Source organism: Lithobates pipiens, unplaced genomic scaffold (assembly GCF_037356315.1).
Source record: "Lithobates pipiens isolate NorthernLeopardFrog02 unplaced genomic scaffold, aLitPip1_a1.2 Scaffold_13, whole genome shotgun sequence".
NCBI classification, from domain to species: Eukaryota; Metazoa; Chordata; class Amphibia; order Anura; family Ranidae; genus Lithobates; species Lithobates pipiens.
This window is the reverse complement of record NW_027507718.1, coordinates 155,687,854-155,715,642: the sequence shown is the minus strand read 5'-3', so window position 1 is coordinate 155,715,642 and position 27,789 is coordinate 155,687,854. Positions and strand designations below refer to the sequence as shown.

Sequence of the window (27,789 nt, the reverse complement as noted above, 5' to 3'; positions counted from 1 at the left end):
AACACATTGTCGAGGACCAGGAGTTTGTAACCTCCCAGTCTCTGGAAACGCGTTGTACAGACCTTTCTGCAAGGCCTCCCGGAGACGTCTCATCCTCTGCTCCCTCTGCTATGGCAAGATAAGGTCGGCAACCTTACCCTTGTACTGTGGATCAAGGAGAGTGGCCAGCCAGTAATGGTCCCTCTCTTTGATCGGAAGAATACGAGGATCCTTCCGCAGGCTTTGCAGGATCAGGGAGGCCATGCAGCGTAGGTTAGCTGAGGCATTCGGTCCGGAGTCCTCTGGGTCACTAAGGACAACATGATCCGCAGCTACCTCCTCCCAGCCATGTACAAGTCCATGGGTTTCTTGGGACTATAAATCATCCCTACAAGACTGCTGCTGCTGCTGAGTGCCAGCCTCCACCTCCATGCTGACACAATCATCCTCCTCCTCTTCCTGTGATGGGTGGGACAGCAGGAACACTGTCTGGATAAAGGGGGCCTTGAGAGGCAAGGAAGTCCTCCTCTTCCTGTCTCTGTTCTGCCTCAAGTGCCCTGTCCATTATTCCACGCAGCGTATGCTCCAACAGGTGGACAAGAGGTACAGTGTCACTGATGCATGCACTGTCACTGCTCACCATCCTTGTGGCCTCCTCAAACGGTGACAGGACAGTGCATGCATCCCTGATCATGCCCCACTGGCGTGGTGAGAAAAAACGGAGCTCCCCTGACCCTGTCCTGGTGCCGTAGTCGCACAGGTACTCATTGATGGCCCTCTGCTGCGTGTGCAGCCGCTGCAGCATGGCCAACGTTGAGTTCCACCTGGTGGGCATGTCACATATAAGGCGGTTCTTGGGCAGGTTCAACTCCTTTTAGAGCGCAGCCAGCTGAGCACAGGTGGAGAGGAGGTTGGTGCCATTGTCTCAAACCACCATTCCTGGCTTAAGCTGGCATGGCGTCAACCACCTCTCGGCCTGCCTCTGCAGAGCTGACAAAATATCTGCCCCAGTGTGGCTCCTGTCCCCCAAACAAACCAGCACAAGCACGGCATGGCATCATTTTGGAGGCGTGGTGGCGGGAACAACCTCCAACACTACTGCACCTTGTCCTGCATCCTTCCCAGCTGCCAGAAGAGTGACCCAATGGGCCGTGAAAAACAGGTAACGTCCCTGTCCATGCCTGCTGGACCATGAGTCAGCGGTAATATGCCCCTTACCACCCTGTCCAGCGAGGCAAGGACATTGCCTTCCACATACCGGTAGAGAGCCGGAATCGCATTCCGTGAGAAAAAGTGGCGTTTGGGGACCTGCCACTGAGGAACCGCACATTGTACAAACTCACTGAAAGGGGCCGAGTCTACCAAACTGAAAAGGCAGCAGTTGAAGTGCTAGCAATTTAGCCAAGCTAGCATTCAACCGCTGGGCATGTGGATAGTGAACTTCTTTAGACGGTCCAGCAGCTGGGGCAGGGAAATTTGCCTGCTATAATCGGACGTGGGTGTACTGCTAGCAGAGTGCCCGGAAGCACTTGGCTGTGACACACCTAATTCTACACCTTCATTCCTCTCAGAGCAGGTTTCAGAGAGGACTGAAGGTCTAGTGGGGTTGGAGATCCCAGCTGATGAGGAGCAAGGAGAGGTCCGCTTTGTTCTTTGGTGTGGGTCTTTGAGGTACGCTTGCCAACGAGCTGCATGGCAGGTCAATATATGTCTGGTCAAGCATGTGGTGCCCAAGCGGCTGATGTTTTGGCCATGCGAGATACGCTTGAGACATATGTTGCAAATAGCAGCAGTGCGATCTGATGCACTCGTCTCAAAAAAGGCCCACACCAAAAGAACTTTTAGAATAACACGCAGAGGCAGCGCCCTGCACAGGCGGAGCTCTGCGGTGTGATTCAGTCGGTGTGCTGCCCCTAAGCTGGCCCCCGGAGGGCATCCTGCCTTGTTGAACATGTGCCTCCTCCTCCTCCTCCTCTCTCCTACCAGGCACCCACGTGGAGTCAGTGCCCTCATCATCCCCTCCCTCTTCATCGTTGGAGCAAACCTGGCAGTATGCTGCAGCTTGTGGAACATGACTGCCAGATTGCTGTCCTTCTTGAGCATCCCCTCTCTCTGTGCTCACGCTACTGCCTTCCTCTAGCTGAGTATCATCATCAGAGCCTACAAAACACTGGGCATCCTCCTGGAGCATGTACCCAACACTGTGCTCAAAGAGTTCAGGAGACTCCTCAGGAGGACGTGGTGGGTCTAGGGAAGGAGTCACTGATGATGACATTGAGAGGAGACGATGCGTTGGCAGCTGCTTTGCTAGTACCCTGAGTGTCAAATGAAGAGGTTATGGCGCTAAACCCGATTGGTTGTGTTCAAATTAACCTATCGTCACAAATTGGTGCTGTGAAAAAGTGCTATATTCGGTTAAAGTGCAAATGCTTCCTAATTATAATTGGATAAGAATCTATAAAAATGCAATCAATATTAAATCATCATATACATATCGTCATAATTAAATCCAAAATCCATGAAAATACAATCAATATTGGGTCATCATATACGTGTCATCATGCAATAAGTGAAACCCAAAATATGGTAAATATTCACATAGGTCATTGCAGATGTTGTGTTCTTATATAGAAATGACAAATTTCTTTCAGACAGCACAAAAAATCCTACCGATATCCTTCAGTGTCCTTATTCAGAAAAATGAACCGTGTAAATAAGTGCAAAGAAAGTGCAAAAAGCTAGAGATCAAATCAAAGTTCAGCCAATAGTCGCATAAAGATGCATGTGCATCCGCTACATGTATCTAATATGTGTCCAATGTTAGTATTTTGGCTGATAATACTGCCACCGCAGACTACTAATGTAAATAATGCGTGAATTCAATAGGGAACGTTTCATCCACTAATGCAAACAGTGCGAGTCTTCAATTAGAAACCTTCATCCCCAGTGCGCCACTCAGTGCTGTAATATGTAAATGCTCTCACCAGAACTTACGCCCCTTATGGGTTCCGTTCGTATAGTCTCCATCTTCAACTAGGCTGCACCTCAGGTACAAATGTCATAGCGACACGGACAAATCCAAATATATGGAAACAGTCAACCACGCTGTGATCGAGTAGACAGCAAGTGGCACGTTCTGATGAGTAATTTTTTTGTTGAGACAATGAAGGCATACACCTGGTAGACAGCCCAATGCTGTGTCGCTATGACATTTGTACCTGAGGTGCAGCCTAGTTGAAGATGGAGACTATACGAACGGAACAGTGAAACTTCACTCAGTGCACCAGCAGCAGCCAGAGAGCGACACAGTGGCTTACATTGTGAAGGTCCATCTAGCCCCATAAGGGGCGTAAGTTCTGGTGAGAGCATTTACATATTACAGCACCGAGTGGCGCACCGGGGATGAAGGTTTCTAATTGAAGACCCGCACTGTTTGCATTAGTGGATGAAACGTTCCCTATTGAAGTCACGCATTATTTACATTAGTAGTCTGCGGTGGCAGTATTATCAGCCAAAATACTAACATTGGACACATATTAGATACATGTAGCGGATGCACATGCGTCTTTATGCGACTATTGGCTGAACTTGGATTTGATCTCTAGCCTTTTTGCACTTTCTTTGCACGGTTCATTTTTCTGAATAAGGACACTGAAGGATATCAGTAGGATTTTTTGTGCTGTCTGAAAGAAATGTCATTTCTATATAAGAACGCAACATCTGCAATGACCTATGTGAATATTTACCATATTTTGGGTTTCACTTATTGCATGATGACGCGTATATGATGACCCAATATTGATTGTATTTTCATGGATTTTGGATTTAATTATGATGATATGTATATGATGATTTAATATTGATTGCATTTTTATAGATTTTTATCCAATTATAATTAGGAAGCATTTGCACTTTAACCGAATATAGCACTTTTTCACAGCACCAATTTGTGACGATAGGTTAATTTGAACACAACCAATCGGGTTTAGCGCCATAACCTCTTCATTTGACACTCTTAAAATTTCCCTCCCCTCCCTAACAAGGAAGAGGGGGCTTCAGGTATAGGCAGCTCTAACCCTGTAAACAATTTTTTCACATTTTTTCTCAATTTTCTCTTATCACAATTTTTTCTCATCACGTTGAGGTTTGTTTGTTTTTATACAATTAGGATGAATTTTCCGTAGCGCGACTTTACTTACTCATTTGCTAGTACCCTGAGCCTGGGTGAAAGAGGATGAGGAGGATGAAGAGGGCTTGGTCATCCACTCTACCAAGTCTTCGGCATGATGCAGCCCAACATGTCCAGCTGCCGAAAAGGACAAGTGTGTCCCATGGCCACGTGCTGATGATGACGATGCACCGCGTCCACGACCAGCACTGTTGTCTCTAGACACAGAGCCTGCTTGCCCTCTTTTATCGGCTTGCGCCTCATCTCCTACGGATGACTGCAAGCTCTATTACAAAAGAGCAATATAGCTAGCTATATAGGTGGATATAACGGTGTATAGGGCACGCAGACAACAGGCACAAACTCCTGCAGATTGCTAACAGCTCAATTACAGAAGAGCAAGAACGTAAAAATCGGCCGATAATGAACGGTGTATACTGTGTTGAAGGTACACAGAGAACACCCACTAACTCCTACAGACGCCAACACACTACACAAGGCCGCCGTGCTGGGGCGTGTACTACACAGCCTGAGCTATGATTGGCCACTGGCATCCTGCCTGTGGCCAATCATGGCTCTCCTCGCTTCCGGCGCTGTGATTGGCCAAGCATGCGGGGTCACAGTGCATGCTTGGCCAATCATGAGCCAGCAATGCACTGCGATGGCGCAGTGCATTGTGGGCCGTGAGCGCCACACGAATTTGGCGCGAACGGCCCATAGCGTTCGGTATTCGCCAAACGGGCGTACAGCCGATGTTCGAGTCGAACGTAGCTCATCCCTACTCTTCAGTTCTGGGCATCCCTATTCTGTATGCAAGTTATCCCATAAAAAATAAAACCAAAACCCCTAGACCAGTGATTGCGAACCTTGGCACCCTATATATTTTGGAACTACATTTCCCATAATGCTCATGCACGCTTTAGTGTAGCTGAGCATCATGGGAAATGTAGTTCCAAAACAGCTGGGGTACCAAGGTTTGCCATCACTGCCCTAGACTGTTCATTGAGCCTATGAAGAAAGTGTGAAAATTCCTGTTGCCTGGCTGTGTGTGGGAAAGACCCAACGAATCCAGCAACTCCTATGGGAGCAAGTGCTATAAATGGTATATTAAACAGACCAAAAGAGAGAACATAAGAGCAGCAAAATACCTAATAATAAGAGCAGTTCATTAATAGAGTTTACAAACACATTAAACTGTAAATTACACTTATTTTAGCCCTTGCAGGAGTATTAAAATACTGAAAAAAACCTTTTAGAAACAAGGGTCTCAACCGACTAAAATTTAATTAATCAGATAAACATCTATTTTACCCTTTCACTGCCAAGTCTATATGGACCCAAATAAGTGCATGCAGGTGGCCAGGTCAGTACAGCGTACGTCCTCCCCATTCTCCTCTCCTATCCCTTTCAACCCCCCGCCCACAGCTCCGACCCCGCCCCCCCCCCTGCAAACCCGCTCCCTGCAGCCACAGCAGACTGTCATTTCCTGAATGAATGGAATCTCTATACAGATTTTTGATTCATTCAAGTAAAGTGATGCAGAGAAAAGGGACTATCTTCAGTCCCTTTCTCTGTCTCAAAAAAAAACGATAGCGAATATTAATTTGCTATTGACACAAGTGAGTGGGTTTGGGAGCCCAACCTTTTTTGAGCCCAACCTTTTTCAATGTGGCTTGGAAAAAAAAATGAGAATGAGTCCGGTGCTCTGCAGGGGGGGGGGGGGGGGGGCGGCGCCCCAGCACCCCGAATAGACCAGCCGATCCTGGTAAGAATATTTTCACATGGAGCGGACTCTGTCAAGCTCAGCGGGGGATCCGTCTGCTGATCCCTGCTGAGCAGGCAGATGACAGGTCTGTGTCTGCTCCGCTAATGCATTCTCAATGGGACGGTCGGGTGAAAATGAACCGCCTATCCAGTTCCATCAGATACCATCCGATACAATCTGTTAGATGGATGGGGAATGGAATTCCTCTGTTCTTAACGGACATCAGCTTCTCCATAGAGAACAATGGGTGGTCTGATTGAGCCCGCCTGAAAAATGGACAGGCAGACCCAAACAATGTGCTTGTGTGAAAGGGGCCTAAGGCCCTGTTCACACCTTTACAGAGATGCACAGGTGTTCCGTGCATATCTGTGAAGGCAGTCCCAATGATGTAATTTGGGATGTAGCAACTGCACGAACAGCCGTTGCTCCCAATTTTACATCCATGTAGGTCCACATGCATGTCCCCGAGCTCACACTGTCTCCGCTCGGGGTGATGTACCCACACCCACATGGATGTCAGATTGGGAACAGCAGCTATGCCTATGCAGCCAATGCATCTCAATTGACATAAATGGGACTGCCTGTATGGGGACACATGGAACACCTGTGCATTCCTGTACAGAGAAACATGGCCCCCCCATGGGCGTACACTTTAGTATGCCACATGTGAATGATGCTTTAGTAATAATTTAGCAAGAATTTTGTAAGTTACGTTGTGTTTATGTGCAATAATAATGATGATTTTAGTGTATTTTTAGTGAAAATAGTGATATGATGAACATTTGCACAATTATTACGGGGCCCAAAAAATCTGTAGCACTTTTTTTTATTCTACAGGTCATATGCTTTTAGAAAAGGTCTAGTTTAAGGGGTCTTTTCAAATTCTGAAAGCTGTAAGTGAAAAATGAAAACCTCCAGATTAGAGAAATTTTGGGGTATGTTAGATTTTCACCATTTTGCGAAAAATCGCAATTTAACTAACTCCATACAGGTTAAGCTTTTATATTTAGTAGGGAAATATGTTTTTGGGGGTCTTTCACAAATTCTGAAAGCTATAAGGGAAAAATGGAAACCTTCAGGTTTTTAGAGAAATTTGGATATTTACATTTTTGCATACGGTCGATTTTAACCATTTTGCAAAAAGGTGCAATGTAAAAATTTTAACTTTTAATTTTTTATTAACTACATACAGATTAAGCTTTTATAATTTAGTAGGGATTTAGCTGGAATTTTGTAATAGCATCTGCTAATAATAGTTTTAGTGTATTTTTTTTCAAATATATTGGTTTGATAAACATTTGTGCAAATACTGCGGGGTCTAAAAAATCAGTAGCACCTTCTTTTTATTCTAGAGATCATATGTTTTGAGAAAATATATGGTTTTGGGGGTCTTTCACCATTTCCTAAAGCTGTAAGGGAAAAATGAAAACCTTACGATTTTTTGAGAAATTCGAATATTTACATTTTTGCCTACATTAGATTTTCATTATTTTGCAAAAAGGTGCAATGTAAAAATTACAACTTTTTTGTTATTTAAGAACTCCATACAGGTTAAGCTTTTATATTATTTAGTAGGGATTTAGCAGGATTTTTGTAAACTTAGCTGTGTTTTTATCTGGTAATAATGTCTTTAGTGTATTTTTTTTATTCTACTGATCATGTGCTTTCAGAAAATATATGTTTTGGGGGATCGTTTAAAATATTCTGAAAGTTATAAGTGAAAAATAAAAAAGCAAAGGAAAAATTGCAAAAATGGTCTGGCCACCTGAGTGTACAAAATGGAGCACAGGGCCTGGCAGCGAAAAGGTTAAAGCAAGACAAGTAAGATAGCATTATGGATGGTCTGTTTTGGAGAGGGCAAAAATAACCTGTTAGAGGTAAGTGACACATGTCCAGTGCAGGGCAGAGCTCTACTAACGTGGGCTGTAAAAGAAATACCAGAAAGTTTACTTCTTGACAACTAATGCTATTATCTTATGTGTCTTTTTGTCATATCCTGTAAGTGCCCCCCCCCCCCAACTGGTCCATTCCATTTCTGAATAGACACAGTGAGTGATCGATACTGCACTCACTGTGTCCATTCATAACTGAAGCATAGCTGAAGTGTTTACTATGCTTCAGTTTCTGAATAAATGGGAAGCTCTGTATAGAAGATTCTAGTTACGCCTTTGTACTGTATATGCTTATATACTTTTGTCATTTGACAGATTTTGCTGGTAGAGTTCTACAAAGGTGGACCAGACCAAACAATGTTTCAAGACTTATGGACTGAAGAAAAGACATTTTTGGACAAAATAAAGGTGTGTCATCTGCACAAACTTGTATATACAGTATATATATATATATATATATATATATATATATATATATATATATATATATATATATACATACACACACACACACACACATACACACATATATACACACACACACACACACATGCAGTGGTGGCTGGTGTTTTATTTTTATTTTAGGGGGGCAAACGATTACCTCCCCTGGCAGTGCGGCACTGACAGCACACCCCCGCAGGCACGCCTCCTCCGCCAAAGCACCAGACATCCAATAAGGCATCCGATATGATCGCCTGATGCTTTGGCTAATAGGGAAACAGGACCTGCCTCCTGATTGGCAGGGAGGAACTTTAGTGTGAAAACAGCGAAAATTTATTTGCTATCAACATAAGACTGGGAGGGCTCGGAGCACAATGCTCTGCCCACCCTTTTTTTGAAGCCTATTAGAGCTCTAATCAGATGCTTTAACCCTCCCCCCCCCCCGCGCATTGGAATCTATAGTCCAGTGCCTTGATTTGTAGATCAGGGGGCCGGACACATGGATAGGAAAGGCGGTGCCCGTGTGCCCTCTGTGGATGGGCCACCACTGCACACATGTATACACACACTGTTTTTTATTACACACATCCATTTCTTTTTAATTATTTATCTGAAGTTCTTGATTTTCTGAAATTCGTAAGGTGGCATGAAATGGATTAAAACTAGTCAAGGCATAATAGATATTGCAAATGGCTACTGATAATAATGCTACTGATTGAAAAAACGTATTTAAGCTACATTCACATTCCAGAGGCTAGGGGCAGGCCGACAATTCAGGCTCTCTGGCACTGCCCAAGGGCCTGTGGCCAGTAGGGGGACTCCATGAGAGCATACTTGGCAACTGTTGGGACAGTCACAATTTTGGGTTAATTGTTCTGCCATCTCTGTCCCGAGGAATGTCCTGGAAATGCAGTGTAAGAATCGCTAAACTGCCAGTGTGTGCTGGCTCAGTGATCCAAGCACAGTAATAAATAAAATACCACTCTCTCTGCTTACATACAGTATCATCATCCATCTACATCATATAACTGTGGAGCGGACAAGGCATTAATTGTGGGGTGGGGATGGCTTGCTGGGTGGGACCGGAGCGGGGCATGGGTTGGGAAGCGGGGCAGGTTTCCCGGGAAGGCCCAGTTAGCATGAGTACCCGCTCATCACCGGTGCTGTGAATAGTTCTTGTTGCTACCCACTGAATAAGAGGCACCACTTTGCCAGCTGTTGAGTTCTTCAGGGTACTGGAACAAAGCCAAGTTTTCAGGGGGTGGACATAGTAAATCTACTTAACGTTGGTGGCCGGCTTAATTGGTTGCTCTATGTTTACTCAGGGTAAGTCCCTCATTAAGTGCTGAGCATTGGCTAGAAAGAACTTCCCCTTCCAACCCACTCAAATTAATGGGGCAGATGTGCAAAATTTGAGGCATAAGTGAAGCTGTTGCCCATTGCAATAGCACAAGGTCCAAGGCTAGGGTCACATCTTCACGGTTCTGCGTTTACATGGGGCATGGCAGCTAGGGTTGCTACCTCATCCCTTTAAAACCAAACACATATTAATTACACAGGTTCTGTGGACATTAGAGAGCTGGAGAACAATACATTACACACCCCTGACCCCTTACATTCTGCGAATTACAGACTCCTGCACCATATTATACATTACACACTCCTGTACTATATACACTATATTGTACATTTTAGACTCCTGCGCGCTATATATATATATATATATATATATATATATATATATATATATATATATATATTGTAATGTTCGGGGGACCAGGTAGATCACAGGACACAGGCTTTTCATACAACAAAGGGTTTATTAACTTAAATAGCTTTACAGCAGCCAAAAACGAAAGGAAAAAGGTTTGTAGTCTCACCGACTTGCAAAGTCCAGAACAGCTGTCCTTATCAAAACAGAGCTTGATCTTGATGGCAGGTAGCTTCCCCTGCCAGGAGCCTTCCAAACAGGACACTGCTGTCCACTTCAGTTGCTGCAGTCAAAAATAAACACCATCTACCACTTCCTGTCTTGTTTTTTAAAGGCACTCCCTTAACAGGTGGGTTAATCAATTTTATTCATTTAAACAGACCACAACCCAAACAGAGGGGAAATATAGCGTCCTTCCAGGACCCAGCCACGGCGTCCTGTACAATATATATATATATATACACGCACAGACACTATATTGTACATTACAGGCTCCTGCACTATATACAATATATTGTACATCACACACCCCTGCACGATATACACTATATTGTATGTTACAGACTCCTGCACCATATACATTATATTGTACATGACACACTCCTGCACTATATACACACTGTATTGTACATTACAGACCCCTGCACTATATACACTATATTGTACATTACAGACTCCTGTGCTATATACAATATATTGTACATTACACACTCCAGCACTATATACATTATATTGTACATTACAGACTCTGCACTATATACAACATATTGTAAATTACAGACTCCTGCACTATATACAATATACTGTACATTACACACTCCTGTACTACATACACTATATTGTACATTACAGACTCCAGCACCATGTACACTATATTGTATGTTACTGACTCCTGCACCATATACACTATATTGTACATTACACACTTCTGCATTATATATTACATTACAGGCTCCTGCACTATATTGTACAATACAAACTCCTGTACTATATAAACCAGTGATTTTCAACCAGGGTTTCATGAAACCCCAGGGTTCCTCCAGAGGTTGCTAGGAAATCCCTCAGCATTGGGCAATTTCTGCCTCTCAGATAAGTTTCCACTGACACCAAGCAGGTAATTCTTCCCAATGACCACAAGTGCAAGGACCATTCTTCCCACTGACCATCACACTAATGTATCATGAGTTGTAGATTTCTAATTTTTTAGCGGGGGGTTCTCTGAGACCGGAGAACTATTTGAAGGGTTCCTCTATGTTGAAAAGGCTGAGAAAGGCTGATATACACACTGTATTGTACATTACAGGCTCCTGTACTATATACACTATATTGTACATTACAGACTCTTGCACCATGTACACTATATTGTACGTTACTGACACCTGCACCATATACATAATATTGTACATTACACACCGCTGCACTATATTGTACATTACAAACTTCTGTGCTATATACACTATATTGTACATTACACACTCCTGCACTATAAACACTATATTGTACATTACAGACGCCTGCACTATATACACTATATAAAGAGTCCAGAGTCCTCGGTGCTCTGGGACGCTTTTAAGGCCTACGCCAGAGGTAAATATCAGATTGCCATTTCCAAGGCCCGGAAGCATTCTAGGTTGGCACTGGCGGAGGCGGAGAAGAAGGCGCAGGAGCTTGAGAGAGCTTACACGCTGGGGGGTGGCGGAGCCTCCTATACTGCCTTGCAGTCGGTACACAGGGAGATCGCTTTGCTCAGGACAGAGGGTAGTAGGAAGATCTTGTTGGCCCAATCACAACGCATTTTCGAACAGGGGGAAAAAACGGGTAGACTCTTGGCCTGGTTGGCTAGGGAGAGGGCATCTGTGGCGCATATCGCCAGGATCAGAGGGGAACACGGTGAGGTGATCTCAGACCCTTCTCAAATTAACGCTCGATTTGTACAATATTACAAGGCCCTTTATGCTCCTAGGGAGGTTTTTACTCTGGCAGCGCTTGGTCACTTTTTAGACCAGGTTGACTTTCCGCAGCTCTCTGATGGTGACCGTACCCGCCTGGAGGCCCCGATCTCTCTTGAAGAGGTTCAGGCGGCTATTGTCTCCCTCAAGGGTTCGAAAACTCCGGGCCCAGATGGCCTACCGGCAGAGTTCTATAAAATGCACGCTGCCACACTTGCGCCGCGCTTTCACGCCCTACTCCGTACTATGCTAGCAGAGGGGAGTCTGCCGCCCACTATGTCCGAGGCGGTGATAGTCGTTATCCCTAAACCAAACAAGGACCCTGAGTGTTGCTCCTCCTATCGCCCAATTTCACTGCTTAATGTTGACGCAAAAATAGTGACAAAGATTTTGGCAAATCGGCTTAACTCTGTTATCTTGACCCTGGTTCATGGTGATCAAACGGGCTTTATGCCGGGCAAGGGCACTGACATTAACATTAGACGCCTCTATACCCACATTTCTAGGGCTGGGGTGGGTCAGGGACAAGGAGTAGTGGCGTCGCTCGACGCGGAAAAAGCGTTCGACTCTGTTGAATGGCAATTTCTCTGGGGAGTTTTAGAGCGCTTTCACTTTGGCCCCAAATTTATCTCCTGGATTCGGCTGCTTTATAACCACCCCGTGGCCAGAATTCGCACCAATGGTGCGGTGTCAGAGGAGTTTGCGTTGAGAAGAGGCACGAGGCAGGGGTGCCCTCTGTCCCCTGGCCTCTTTGCGCTGGCAGTAGAGCCCCTGGCCATACTTTTAAGGGCGTCGGAGGAATTTGTGGGGCTGCGGGTGGGCCCCCTTAGAGAGAAAATTTTGCTTTATGCAGACGACGCACTTCTTTACCTACCTGATGCATCTGCCTCCTTACAGAGGGCCCTATGTATCATGGAGGAATTCGCTTCCTTCTCGGGAATTAGGATTAACTGGGATAAATCCCTGTTGTTCTCACTCTCTCAAGACCCTCGGGATGAAGTCACGCCAACGCCACTGAAATTTGTTCAGGGGTTCCGTTACTTGGGAATTCTAGTGCGAGGAGATCCCAAGCAATACCTTGTTGACAACGTGTACCCTATCTTAGACGACCTGACTGTCAGGTGCCAGATGTGGAAGTCTTTGCCCTTGTCACCGGTGGGTAGAATCAACCTCTTGAAGATGACCTTTTTGCCAAAGTTTTTGTATGTCTTTCGAAACACCCCTACCCCGATCCCGAATTCCTTCTTCCTCAGGGCGGATCGGGTGATCAATACGTTTATTTGGGCTGGAGCGGTGCCCAGGGTGGGGAGGCGGGCCCTTCAGCTGCCTCTTTCGGCCGGGGGACTGGCCTTGCCATGCCTGAAACAATACTATTGGGCGGCGGTGCTGGTGACAGTGAGGTGGTGGTTTTTGCAATCGAGGTCCAATCCGTCGGTTAACCTAGAGGCGGCCATTCTGGGGTCTTATGCTACGCTTAGTAATTTGGTATTTAGGGGCCCTAAAGCTCACCCTACGGTCACGTCGAATATGGCGACGACGGTGCGTGTGTGGATGCAGGTGTCGAGGAAACTTAACGGTCCTCTGGAGGTCTCACCCCATACGCCGTTGTGGGGCAACCCGCAGTTGCGCCATTTCAACTCTATCCCGGATCCTGCCCTGTGGGCCAAATATGGCATCACGACCATACAGCAGATTATGCCTAGGGGGGTCCTCCTAAATTTTGATACCCTTAAGAGGGATTTCGGGTTGCCGAATAAGATGTTTTTTCGATACCTGCAGCTGCGCCATGCGGCGAGGGCCCAATTCCCTGCCCCAATCTCGGTATGCTCGCACCAGATTGAAAAGTTTCTCATCTCCAAGTATGCTGATCGTGTCCTCTCCTCCTTGTACCTCAGGCTCTCCGCTTCGGAACCCGTAGCAGAGTCTGCGCTTTTTCGCAAGTGGAGGTCTGATCTTCCATCACTGAGTGAGGAGGACTGGCAGGAAGGCATCCAGAATTATATCCCCCGGATGATCTCTGCGCGCGATAGATTCATTCAACTGAAGTTTCTTCATAGGGCTTACTACACTCCACAGAGACTTTCGAGAATATACCCACTAAGCTCCGATAGATGTCCGAAATGTGATGTGGAGGTTGGGACATTTATGCATGTAGTGTGGGAATGTTCAGCTATTCAGACCTTCTGGAGGGAGGTGGTGGGGGTTCTGAATTCGGTGGGGGGCCTCTCGGTGGGGATGGACCCTGTGGTCCTGCTGTTAGGGGTGTGTGACGGAGTGGTGGTGGGTACGCATAGACAACTGTTTGTATTTTATGCGGCATTTTATGCCAGGAAGACCATTCTCCTTAACTGGAAGAAGGCGGACCCCCCTGGGATTTCTCAATGGAAAGGGTTGATTGACTCCGCTCTTCCACTATATAAGTTGACTTACATGAGTCGGAAGTGCCCGTCTAAATTCGACAAGATTTGGGGATCTTGGGTGGGAGTGTAGATGGGTCAACCGTGGGACGGGTGGTTGTAGGATCTGGGATGTTCTCTTGTATTTACTTGATCACTACTGAATGCTACGAGTGAAATGCAGTATTGATGTGGTTTGTCTATTCCTATGAGCTGTATCTGGAGGCTTGGCCTTTGATTTCTTCCCCCCCCCCCCCCCCCCTCTTCCTCCTCTCCTTCTTTTTCCCTTTTACCATATTTCCTCTCCTATACCTTTTGACCCTCATCAGCTGATCTGTAAGTTTGATTAACCGACTGTATACTGAACACTGTGTTATGTTGTGTTGTACGATGCACTGTTGTATTGTACCAATGATTGTTTATTTCATTTAATGGTGATAAATAAAAACTTACCTGTTACAATATAAAGAGTCCAGCAGCCATACACCCCTAGGGGGGGGGGGGTCAGCGCAGGGACGGCATGGCAGGTGCAGGGACAGCCCTGTCGCCATTTTAAGTAAGCAGCCTCGGGCCGCTTTAAGAGCAGGGGCCAGGCGGAGCTGAGGGGGCGGAGCTATGGCATGGTACATGATAGTGGCATACCATGCTTTCACTCGGAGAGTGGAGGAGGAAGCGATTCCCACCCACCCTCCCTGGTTATAGTGAGTATGTCAGGTTGGGGTTATAGGGGTGGTCTGCAGGCGGTGCTTGGGGATTTTGAGTAGGAAAGGGGAGGTTTCAGGTAGAAAAGACCCATCCATGTACCCATCCATGGGATGTGGGTGGTTAATGTACTTTCAGGTTACGAGGGGTTAACCTGGAAGGGTTAAGAAGGGGTAGGTCACTGCGATGGTTGGGTATAGCCTCCGAGACAGGGGATTCCGTCTGGAGGTCAAGAGGTCAAAAAGTGGGAAGTCATTTGCAGTGACCAGTGTGTTGTTATGCTAGTACCCATGACCCGTTTAAAGGCTGGGAATGTTTACAATTGAAAGTTATTTATGGTATTTTTATTAAAGTATATATTTTGTTAATAAATTAAGGCCGGTTGGCCATTTACTCCATACCTTGTCCGTGGTTTGTTAAAGGTGGGGATCGGGTTTGGAGGGGGGTGCCTGTCATGGGTGGAAGGTTATGGATACGCATTTTAGGGGGCTTAAGTCCTACAAATGTCATGTACATTACAGAGTCCTGCACTATATACAACATATTGTACATTACAGACTCCTGTACTATATTGTACATTACAGGTGCCTGTGCATTATACAATATACTGTACATTACACACTTCTGCAGTATATACACTTAATTGTACATTACATAATCCTGTGCTATATACACTATATTGTACATTACAGACTTCTGCACCATATACACTATATTGTACTTTACACACGCTTGTACTATATACACTATATTGTACATTACACACTCTGCATGATATACACTATATTGTACATTACATACTCCTGCACTATATTGTGCATTACATCTACACAAAGAAGCCAGGAACTTCCATCCAGGCAATGCTGCGATCGATATTTAAATGCCCCCTCTATACAGCTGAGCTGCAATATTTAGATGGAGATTTGTGTGGGTGTGGCTTGAGTGTGGGCAGGAACACAGGGAGTCCCATGATCTCTTTTTGCCTGGGGGGCCCTATGAGTTGTCAGTCGGCCCTGCTAGAGGCAGCCAGATCTGTTCAGATGCAACTAAATGCAGCCGCTGCTTTGGCTGCATGCAAACTGGCCAAATTGCTGCAGCCAGTTTGTGTCCAGCCAGAACCACTGCCCCTAGGATGCAAACTGTCTAGATCCAGGTCCGATCAGAGGCTTTATTCACATGTAACTGCTTAGATAAGTGGTGTCTGTTATTTTTCAATAGACCAAGCACTCCAGCAAAAGTAACAGCTAGAGGGTTGGGGCAAACCATTTACCACTAACAGGGGTGCTTGCAATGACCACCATTTATTCATTTATGTAAAACCTTTATCTCAAAAGGGAAAAAACTGTTGCTATAATTGCTTAAAATGTTAGTAGGAGTTCGGCTGCAGCAATATAGAACATTTTTGTTTTGGGGTTTAAAAGAGAAATATGGGTTTGGGGTTTTTTCCTCCATTATACATACCTAGGTGGATGCAGCATTGGTCCGATGCTGCATCTGTCCCCTGTAGCCTCTACACTGAGAACCAAGCCATCGAACATCGCCGATGGTTCAGTTCTCACAGCTCCCTGTCAATCAGCAACTCTCTGCTCTGCTCCTCCATGCTCACTGGAGTACTGAGCTGTGGAGGGGCAGAAAGTGGCCATCTCAGGCTCTCAGCGGCTTGTTGAGAAGCTGAGCAGGGTGTCAGTCCAGGCACCTGGCAGATCCAGATTTTATTGTTGCGATGACGTGGTGCCTGGACTGATATCCGTGACATCCGCTCTCTGCTGAAAATGGGTCACAGGAGTGAAACACTAATTTCACTCCTGTGACCCATAGTAGAAGGCCAGCCAAAGAAGCTTAGGCTGGACTTCTCCTTTTAATACTGCTTTAAGCCTGTTACACACTAGGGCGATTACAGATAATACATGAGTCACAAAGAATCGCATGACAATGGAAATGACATTGTTTTCAGTGGTGCCTGTTCACAATGCAGCGCAGCATGATTTTGGAAAAGGTTCCTGTGCTACTTTGGTGTGATTCTAGTAGGAATGGGCTTGATGTTCGACTTGGGTCAAACCCAAGTTCAACTCAAGCATCAAGTGTTTGTTCGTAGAACAAATAAACTAATGAGGCGCTCGCGGGACGTTCGTCTGCTGCGGAAGAGCCCCATAATGCACGGCAGGGTGCCTTTGGCCAATCATGGCTCAGGTGCTAAGTCCACCGCTTCACATTATATAAGGCTGCTTACACAGCGGCCATATGTAGTGTGTATTAATAGAGATAGATAAGGCAGGTACAGTGTATTGCGCAGTCAGTGCAGTGTATATAATACAGTGCACAGTATATAATACATTGTAGTGTATATTACACAGTGCGGTGTATATTACACAATGTAGTGCGGTATATATAATACAGTGTAGTGCAGTGTATGTTACATAATGTAGTGCGGTGTATATTACACAGTGTAGGGCAGTGTATATAATACAGTGTAGTACAGTGTATAACAGTGTCGTGCGGTGTATATAACACAGTGTAGTGCAGTGTATTTTACAGTGTAGTTTGTAGTGCAGTGTATATAATACAGTGTAGTGGGGTGTATATAACACAGCAGTTTATTGTAGTGTGAAAAACACAGTGTTGTGGTGCTACTGTGTTGGTGTTGGTGTGTACAATACTTCCTCCTTCGCCACTGGTACCACTTTTTTTTTTATTCATCTTTTTTTTTTCAATTTTCAATTTTCAATTTTTTTTGCAGTATCAGGTTCTGTTTCTGCATTTTTAGTATTCTCCTTTCTGTGTCGCAGGTGTTAGTCCTTCTGCATCAGCACAGCAGTGGTATACTTTTTTTTTTCTTTACTTTTTTTTTTTTTTGGCAGTGCAGCAGCACTAAGAATGTTTAGGGCATAACAGCTGTCCTCTTTCTGCGTCAGCAGTGGTTGCAGTGTTTTTATTTAATTTTTATTCTTTTTTGGGCTTTTGAATTTTGTTTTTCCAGCTGCAGCAAAAAAAATTATCCATAATTTCTGTTCCTTCTTCTGAGTTGCAGGTGGTCTTCCTTCTGCATCACCACTGGTTTTCTTTTTTTTTTTTCCACTCCACGCTGTGTAAAAAGTTATAAAAAAAATACCCCCAAAAAATCCTCATCATGTTCGAAAGGCCAACAAGGAGAGGCAGACGCTCACAAGCCACTAAAAAAGGTGAAAAGTGGTGGTCGCGGACATGGTGCATCCTCTGCACGCGTCTCCTTTTTTTTCAGTGCTGGCCATGTTATTGAGCCACAACAGCCCAATTTTTCTGCACCTGTTTGACAGGTGCATGTAATTTCATTTTTTTTTTTAACAGCAGGGCCCGTTCATGCACCCAGCAAGAGTAACTGTGCAGTGTTCAGGCACCACTAGGGATGGGAAAAAGGTTTGGGCGCACTCTGATGGGCATATTTAATATTAAGGGGCACTCTGATGAGCACATTTTGTGTTAAGGGGCACTCTGATGGGCATATTTTATGTTAAGGGGCACGTTGATGGGCACATTTTATGTTAAGGGACACTCTGGTGGGCACAGCAGAATGTTCCCATTAGCATGCCCCTTAATGTAAATGTAACCATCAGAGTGCCGCTTAACATAAAATAAGGGGCACATTTTAGGTTGAAGGGGCATGCTGATGGGCACATTTTATGTTAAGGGAGCACACTGATGGGCACATATTATGTTAAAGGCGCACGCTGAAAGGCCCATATTATGTATAGGGGCAATCTGATGGTAACCCCTGATGTAAGGCGGCACTGAGATCGGGACGCCTGATGTAAATGGGCACTCTAATGGGGACATCTGATGTATAGGGGCACTCTGATGGGAACACCTGATGTAAAGAGGCACTCTGATGGAGACACCTGATGTAAAGTGGCAATCTGATGATGGCACATAATGTAAGGGGGCACTCTGATGGGGACAAATAATGTAAGGGCGCATACTGATGGGAGACACTAGATGTAAGGGGGCCTTCTGATGGGAATACCTGATGTTAGGGGCACTCTGATGGGGGCACCTGATATAAGTGGGTACTCTGACAGTGGCAACTGATTTATGAGGGTAGTCTGATGGGGCAACCAATGTAATGAATTACTGTGGTAGAGGCGCCTGATGTAAGGGGGAACACTATTGGGGACATTTACAAAGTATTAGCAGAGTGTATGGAGGAAACTGTAAGAAAAGTGCCAGAGAATGCAGCTTGCGCCAAAAAAAGGAAAGTAGATACATACAATCCTTCATGGCATTTGTGATTCGGACCTCGGATGAAAATGTTTTTTTAGTTAGTTTTAGTTTAGTTTAGTTGAATATGGGGAATAGAATAAGATAATAAATGGCCAGTCCTTTTACCATGTTCAAATCTTTTTTGGGTAGTATAAAGCGTCTTATTCCTTTCAGTAAGGTCTAAGAGGGGTAGCTAATGCTCACTACACTTATGCAACCACAACTTCCTATTATGTTGGGTAGGTTCAGCAGTATAATTGCCTTCTGCCTGAAACATACCCAATTACATACTGAGGAATTGAAAGAGGGCATTTATTTTGTAGGTTATCAGTAGTCAGAGCCGGTACAAGGCAGGGGTGGAAGGGGCAGATGCCCTGGGCAGTACAGTTTACTGCGGGGCGGGGGGGGCTGCAGGTGAAGTGGGCTTCTAAAAACTGGCTGGAAATTGTGTGTGCGATTGTACCAGCTGCTAATAGCTGCAGTTGCAACGATGTGCCAAGCGTGCTCCTGCACTCGGCACAAGCCAATATGCCAACCCTTCACTTGCCTTCCCTGTCAGTGGAGATACTCTGACTCCCCTCCTGACAGGCGATTCGTGGTTTCGACCAGCCCAGCATGACATCACTCACTGAGAGGTTGGCGATGATGGGAGGTGGGATGGGAGGACTCAGAGGAGCATCATAGAGTTCTGCTGGTCCTGTGACCAAGAGGAGCCGAGGAGGAGGAACTAAACACTGCATGACTGCAGTGTATATCGCACAAGTAAGCAGATGATTGCAGCTTAATTAACTCTTTAGATTTGGGGGGGGGGGGGGGGGATTACCAATGGTATTACATTTCAGTGATATACAGCATGAGGGGGTTATTGGTCACTGACGCATTAGTGACCAGTGTCAGTTAATTAACCCCTTTGTGCTGCATTAGTGGCACCAGCGTTAGTGTTAATTAACACTGACACTGGTGCCACTAATGCAGCACAAAGGGGTTAATTAACTGCTACTGGTCATTAATGCATCAGTGACCAATGGCAATACATCAACCACCCTCCATGCTGTATATTACAAATTGGGTCAAACACCAGTAATAAGAACAAAGTCCCAATTACTAGATTGCATGGACCTCCTATCGCATGTAATCGCATGGACCTCCTATCACATGAATCGATCAAAACAAGCTGGCTGGCTAATCGCAGCTACCCGTCCTTCCAGGATTCGAGGCGCGCAGTGACATCAGGTGATGGAGCGAATCCAGGAAGGACGGGTAACTGCGATTAGCCAGCCGGCTGGTTTTGATCCTCATGTGATTACATGTTTTTGCTGTGAAAGCAAAATGTTATACTTTAAATAAAGTTTTTAAAGATTTTTATAGTATGACTAGCAAGCCTTTTTGTATTTTGGGTACCATCTGTGATATTGTTTCCTGGATGGTGGGTCCACTTGCCATGAGTGGTTCCTTGGATGGTTAAAGGACCTGGCTGGGTTTAGAGCCACAAGTGTCACTGACCTTCCCTGATAGGAGGTCTGTGCAATCTGGTAAGCAAGCACTTTATCTATGGTGGAGGTTACTGTCACAGGATCACTCAATTGAAGGTGGTGGATGGTGCGGATGTTACCAAATAACTTTTTTTATCACATTGGGACTGTTTTTATCACTGGTGCTTGGCTCAATATTAATTAGCACAATTATGTTTATGAATTTATGATTTGGGACTGTGTTATATCTAACAGTAGAGTTTGCAGCTGCTTTAGATGTTCATGTTTTTTTTTAGAATAATTAGCAAAGTTTTTTGCTTTATTTAATGCATATTACAAATACCATTGGTAATTAATCACTTGCCAACCCATCACAGTACATATACTGCTATGGGGTGGCAGCTACGGGTGTATGATGCTGCCTGTTTCAGTGTGTCGGGCGCATACTCCCACCCACCTACTCGCCTGTGATTTGACACATCAGGAGACTGTCAGCAGATCCCAGTCAATGATTCATGGCTGGGACATACTGATCTGCTATGTCAAATCACACAGCCCAGAACTCTGTGTTGACAGTCAATACAGGGGCTCTTTACAGAGGGAATGATCACCAAGTGACCTTGTCCTGGCACTGCCAGTAGTAGACATAAAGGTTCCACGGAGGGTGGACTTAATGGCCTCCCACACTGCAGAGGTGCTAGCAGTATTTAAATTTGTATTCCAAAAAATTGCAATGCCTTTCATACATTCCCCCTGTACTATTTCATCCTCCAACCATTGTTATGCCCCATACATACGATCAGAAATTCCGTCAGAAAAACTTGTTTTTTTACCGATGGAATTCTGCTCAAGCTTGCCTTGCATACACACGGTCACACAAAAGTTCTCTGAAGAACACGGTGACGTACAACACTACGACGAGCCGAGAAAATTAAGTTCAATGCTTCTGAGCATGCGTCAAATTGTTTCCGAGCATGCGTAGGAATTTTGCACGTCTGAATTTGTACAGACGATCAGAATTTCCGATCTGAACTTTTTCCAACCAAAAAATAGAGAACCTGCTCTCAATCTTTTGCTGGCTGGAATTCTGCCAGCAAATGTCCGATGGAGCATATACACGGTCGGAATTCCTGACCAAAAACTCACATCCGACTTTTTCTGGCAGAATTTCTGATCGTGTGTATGGTGCTCTATTTTAAACACCATATAGTGGGTCCTATGTGGAGCTCTAACAGGAGGGATGCATGATCAGAAACATCTCTGGGGAGATAGGAAGCAGCTGAAACCAGGGGAAAAGTTACAGGAGTAACAAAAGCTAGATCGATATGGGACATGGTGTGAAAAGAATCGGAGCAGCTGTGGTACTGTGGGGAATATGGATGCTTCACCTCTGTAAGACTATAAACCAGTCAAGAAACTTTTGATTTGGCTTTCCACCGCCGCCCAAGTGATCCACAGTAGGGTCTAAGGCTTCATGCACACGAGACGCAGATGCAAACGCTGCTGGACACATGTTAAAACCGGCGTTTAGAAACGCGCGTTTTGCCGCGATTTTTACCGCGATTTAGCGGCGTTTTACCGCGTTTGCGTCTAGAAGCGTTTAGTTAAGCTAACATCATAGACCCTCCCCAGCTCAAAAATTAACTATTTCAGCAATTTTGTGAGACCAGAGTGAGTAGCAGCAGCTGTGAGAGCTGCAGTGTACTTGTATTTAGCGTGTCACTTGCCACGGCACCTGCCACAAGTTGTGGATTGTCCACTTGCCACGTGACTTGCCACATCACCTGCCACGTCACTTGCCATGTCATCTGCCACAAGTTGTGGATTGTCCAACTGCCACGTCACCTGCCACAAGTTGTGGATTGTCCACTTGCCACGTGACTTGCCACATCACCTGTCACGTCACTTGCCACGTCACCTGCCACAAGTTTTGGATTGTCCACTTGCCACGTCACTTGCCACGTCACTTGCCACAAGTTGGGGATTGTCCACTTGCCACATCACCTGCCACGTCACCTGTCACAAGTTGTGGATTGTCCACTTGCCACATTACTTGCCACCTGCCATGTCACTTGCCACAAGCTGTGGATTGTCCACTTGCCACGTCACTTGCCACGTCACCTGCCACGTCACTTGCCACGTCACCTGCCACAAGGTTTTGGATTGTCCACTTGCCACGTCACTTGCCACGTCACTTGCCACGTCACTTGCCACGTCAGCTGCCACGTCACTTGCCACAAGATGTGGATTGTCCACTTGTCACATCACCTGCCACATCACTTGCCACATCACCTGCCACGTCACCTGCCACAAGTTGTGGATTGTCCACTTGCCACGTCACTTGCCACATCACCTGCCACGTCACTTGCCACGAGATGTGGATTGTCCACTTGCCACGTCACTTGTCACGTCACCTGCCACGTCACTTGCCACGTCACCTGCCACAAGTTTTGGATTGTCCACTTGCCACGCCACTTGCCACGTCAGCTGCCACGTCACTTGCTACAAGATGTGGATTGTCCACTTGTCACATCACCTGCCACATCACTTGCCACATCACCTGCCATGTCACCTGCCACAAGTTGTGGATTGTCCACTTGCCATGTCACTTGCCACATCACCTGCCACGTCACTTGCCACGAGATGTGGATTGTCCACTTGCCACGTCACTTGCCACGTCACCTGCCACGTCACTTGCCACGTCACCTGCCACAAGTTTTGGATTGTCCACTTGCCACGTCACTTGCCACGTCACTTGCCACGTCACTTGCCACAAGTTGGGGATTGTCCACTTGCCACATCACCTGCCACGTCACCTGTCACAAGTTGTGGATTGTCCACTTGCCACATCACTTGCCACAAGCTGTGGATTGTCCACTTGCCACGTCACTTGCCACGTCACCTGCCACGTCACTTGCCACGTCACCTGCCACAAGTTTTGGATTGTCCACTTGCCACGTCACTTGCCACGTCAGCTGCCACGTCACTTGCCACAAGATGTGGATTGTCCACTTGTCACATCACCTGCCACATCACTTGCCACATCACCTGCCACGTCACCTGCCACAAGTTGTGGATTGTCCACTTGCCACGTCACTTGCCACATCACCTGCCACGTCACTTGCCACGAGATGTGGATTGTCCACTTGCCACGTCACTTGTCACGTCACCTGCCACGTCACTTGCCACGTCACCTGCCACAAGTTTTGGATTGTCCACTTGCCACGTCACTTGCCACGTCAGCTGCCACGTCACTTGCCACAAGATGTGGATTGTCCACTTGTCACATCACCTGCCACATCACTTGCCACATCACCTGCCATGTCACCTGCCACAAGTTGTGGATTGTCCACTTGCCATGTCACTTGCCACATCACCTGCCACGTCACTTGCCACGAGATGTGGATTGTCCACTTGCCACGTCACTTGCCACGTCACCTGCCACGTCACTTGCCACGTCACCTGCCACAAGTTTTGGATTGTCCACTTGCCACGTCACTTGCCACGTCACTTGCCACAAGTTGGGGATTGTCCACTTGCCACATCACCTGCCACGTCACCTGTCACAAGTTGTGGATTGTCCACTTGCCACATCACTTGCCACAAGCTGTGGATTGTCCACTTGCCACGTCACTTGCCACGTCACCTGCCACGTCACTTGCCACGTCACCTGCCACAAGTTTTGGATTGTCCACTTGCCACGTCACTTGCCACGTCACTTGCCACGTCAGCTGCCACGTCACTTGCCACAAGATGTGGATTGTCCACTTGTCACATCACCTGCCACATCACTTGCCACATCACCTGCCACGTCACCTGCCACAAGTTGTGGATTGTCCACTTGCCACGTCACTTGCCACATCACCTGCCACGTCACTTGCCACGAGATGTGGATTGTCCACTTGCCACGTCACTTGCCACGTCACCTGCCACGTCACTTGCCACGTCACCTGCCACAAGTTTTGGATTGTCCACTTGCCACGTCAGCTGCCACGTCACTTGCCACAAGATGTGGATTGTCCACTTGTCACATCACCTGCCACATCACTTGCCACATCACTTGCCACATCACCTGCCACGTCACCTGCCACAAGTTGTGGATTGTCCACTTGCCACGTCACCTGCCACAAGTTGTGGATTGTCCACTTGCCACGTCACTTGCCACATCACCTGCCACGTCACTTGCCACGAGATGTGGATTGTCCACTTGCCACGTCACTTGCCACGTCACCTGCCACATCACTTGCCACATCACCTGCCACAAGTTTTGGATTGTCCACTTGCCACGTCACTTGCCACGTCAGCTGCCATGTCACTTGCCACAAGATGTGGATTGTCCACTTGTCACATCACCTGCCACATCACTTGCCACATCACCTGCCACAAGTTGTGGATTGTCCACTTGCCACGTCACTTGCCACATCACCTGCCACGTCACTTGCCACGAGATGTGGATTGTCCACTTGCCACGTCACCTGCCACATCACTTGCCATGTCACCTGCCACAAGTTTTGGATTGTCCACTTGCCACGTCACTTGCCACGTCAGCTGCCACGTCACTTGCCACAAGATGTGGATTGTCCACTTGTCACATCACCTGCCACATCACTTGCCACATCACCTGCCACGTCACCTGCCACAAGTTGTGGATTGTCCACTTGCCACGTCACTTGCCACATCACCTGCCACGTCACTTGCCACAAGATGTGGATTGTCCACTTTCCACGTCACCTGCCATGCCACCTGCCACAAGTTGTGGATTGTCCACTTGCCACGTCACCAGCCACATCACCTGCCACAAGTTGTGGATTGTCCACTTGCCACACCACTTTCCACGTCACCTGCCACAAGATGTGGATTGTCCACTTGCCACGTCACCGGCCACATCACCTGCCACAAGTTGTGGATTGTCCACTTGCCACATCACTTTCCACGTCACCTGCCACGTCACCTGCCACAAGTTGTGGACCACGTCCCCTGCCACGTCACCTGCCACAAGTGGATTGTCCACTTGCCACATCACTTGCCACATCACCTGCCACAAGTTGTGGATTGTCCACTTGCCACGTCACCTGACACAAGTTGTGGATTGTCCACTCGCCACGTCACTTGCCACATCCCCTGCCACAAGTGGATTGTCCACTTGCCACGTCACTTGCCACGTCCCCTGCCACAAGTGGATTGTCCACTTGCCACATCACATGCCAGTCACCTGCCACAAGTTGTTGATTTTCCACTTGCCACGTCACCTGCCAGGTCACTTGCCGCGTCACCTGCCAGGTCACTTGCCGCGTCACCTGCAACAAGTTGTGGATTGTCCACTTTCCACGTCACTTGCCACTTCACCTGCCACGTCACTTGCCACAAGTTGTGGATTGTCCACTTGCCACATCACTTGCCACCTGCCATGTCACTTGCCACAAGTTGTGGATTGTCCACTTGCCACGTCACTTGCCACCTGCCATGTCACTTGCCACACGTTGTAGATTGTCCACTTGCAATTGCAATTGTTTAAAATATTTTTCTAATGGTTTTTCATCATTTGCAATCATTTTTGAGATTTTTAATGTAAAAAAAAGGGTCACCTTTAAAAACGCATATAAACGCAAACGCGGCTAAACGCGGTAGCGGCGTTTTGCCGCGTTTTACCGCGTTTTGCCGCGTTTTGCGTCTGAAACGTGGAAATTTTTGCTTCTGAACGCATTTTTTTGCTTCTGGAAAAACGAGATTAAACGCAACTGCATAAAAACGGAAAAAAACGAGACTGTGTGCATGGACACATAGGATAACATTGAATGAGTTCAGGGGCAGTTGAAAAAACTGTCCAACTGCATCTGAACGCGCGTTTAACTGCGTCTCGTGTGCATGAGGCCTATCACTACATTGAAGTACAGTAATGGGCCAGTAGGCAAAGTCAAAGTTTTAAGGGGCAATGCACTCAGCAGATCTGGTGAGAAAGGTGGTGGAATATAAAGATTTACTATAGTAAATGTGACAGCTTCAATCTTGAAGTTAAGTATAATAAACCTCCCATCCATGTCTGTAGATACTGGGACAAAATCAGTAGGGAGTGATTTAGCCAGTAGAATCGGGGGAATACATGGGATTAGGAGGTGTGAGTGGCATGAAAGGACTGGGAAATCCTGTGACCTTTAAGAGCTGATAACTATGTGAGTTGTGTCTCCTGAAGACTTACAGTGTGGGACCTATGTTTTTGAGTAGAGTTTAACCCTCCAGCATTCTGGGAAACAATATTTAACACTGTAGACATAAGAAAAAAAAATACAATAGTAAAGAAGCACATAGTATTGCAATATCACCTGGAGTGTCCCCAACTGAAGCAGGATCAGCAAGGGTCTTTTCACATGGGCTTGTCCATAATATGGATTCCGCTTGCTCAGTGGGGGATGAAGCCAAATGATCCCTGCTGTGCAGGCGGATGACAGGTCCGTCTCCACTCACTGTGCAAAGACGAACCTGTCAGAGCCCTGCTTCACTCTATGGGAGATCGGATGAAAACGGACCACCTGTCCGTTTTCATCCGATCCTCCAGACAGATGAAAAATAGGGTTTCCATCCGTCTGGATTTCACGGACAGGAGCAGTTCGGATATCGGCGGATGTCAGCGGACATGTCACCGCTAGCATCCGCCGCTCCATAGAGGTGAATGAACGTGCGATCAGGTCCACCTGAAAAACTGACAGGTGGACCTGATCGAAGCTGCTGTGTGAAAGGGGCCTAACGCGTCTGAGTGAGAACAAGTGAAACAAACAAGAAAAAAAAAAAAAAACCTGCAATAAAAACAAACCACAATAACCCATCCTGACCCTCCCTGTTCTTGCATCCCAATCACTTAAAGTGGAAGTAAAACCTTTTATTGTTTTCAGTAAAGGAAGCTGCCACCTTGGCCTCTAATGATTCTTCAACTGCCATAATGCTGCCCATGTGATCAGTTATGAAACCAGCCATTGGATAGTTTGAAAGTTTGGTTGAGAACACAACCAATGTGAAAGTTAGCATTTCCGACATGCCGGGAATGTAAGTGTTTTTTTTAAATTGGATTTACTCCTGCTTTAAGTCC

The 27,789-nt window shown here is 46.3% G+C and overlaps 1 protein-coding gene across 8 annotated transcripts in view; it reads left to right on the top strand.

The window, feature by feature from the left end:
- The window catches only part of MPND (MPN domain containing), a 719,135-nt gene that overhangs the window by 654,206 nt on the left and 37,140 nt on the right, over positions 1–27,789 (top strand). For 7 of the 8 annotated variants that reach the window (XM_077475745.1, XM_077475748.1, XM_077475740.1 and 4 more), the window contains one exon: positions 8,120–8,212. In XM_077475745.1, coding sequence (XP_077331871.1) covers positions 8,120–8,212 — 93 coding nt within the window. Of the gene's footprint in view, positions 1–8,119; positions 8,213–13,800; positions 14,966–27,789 lie in introns of those variants that run through there. The other variant, XM_077475746.1, reaches the window with a different exon arrangement.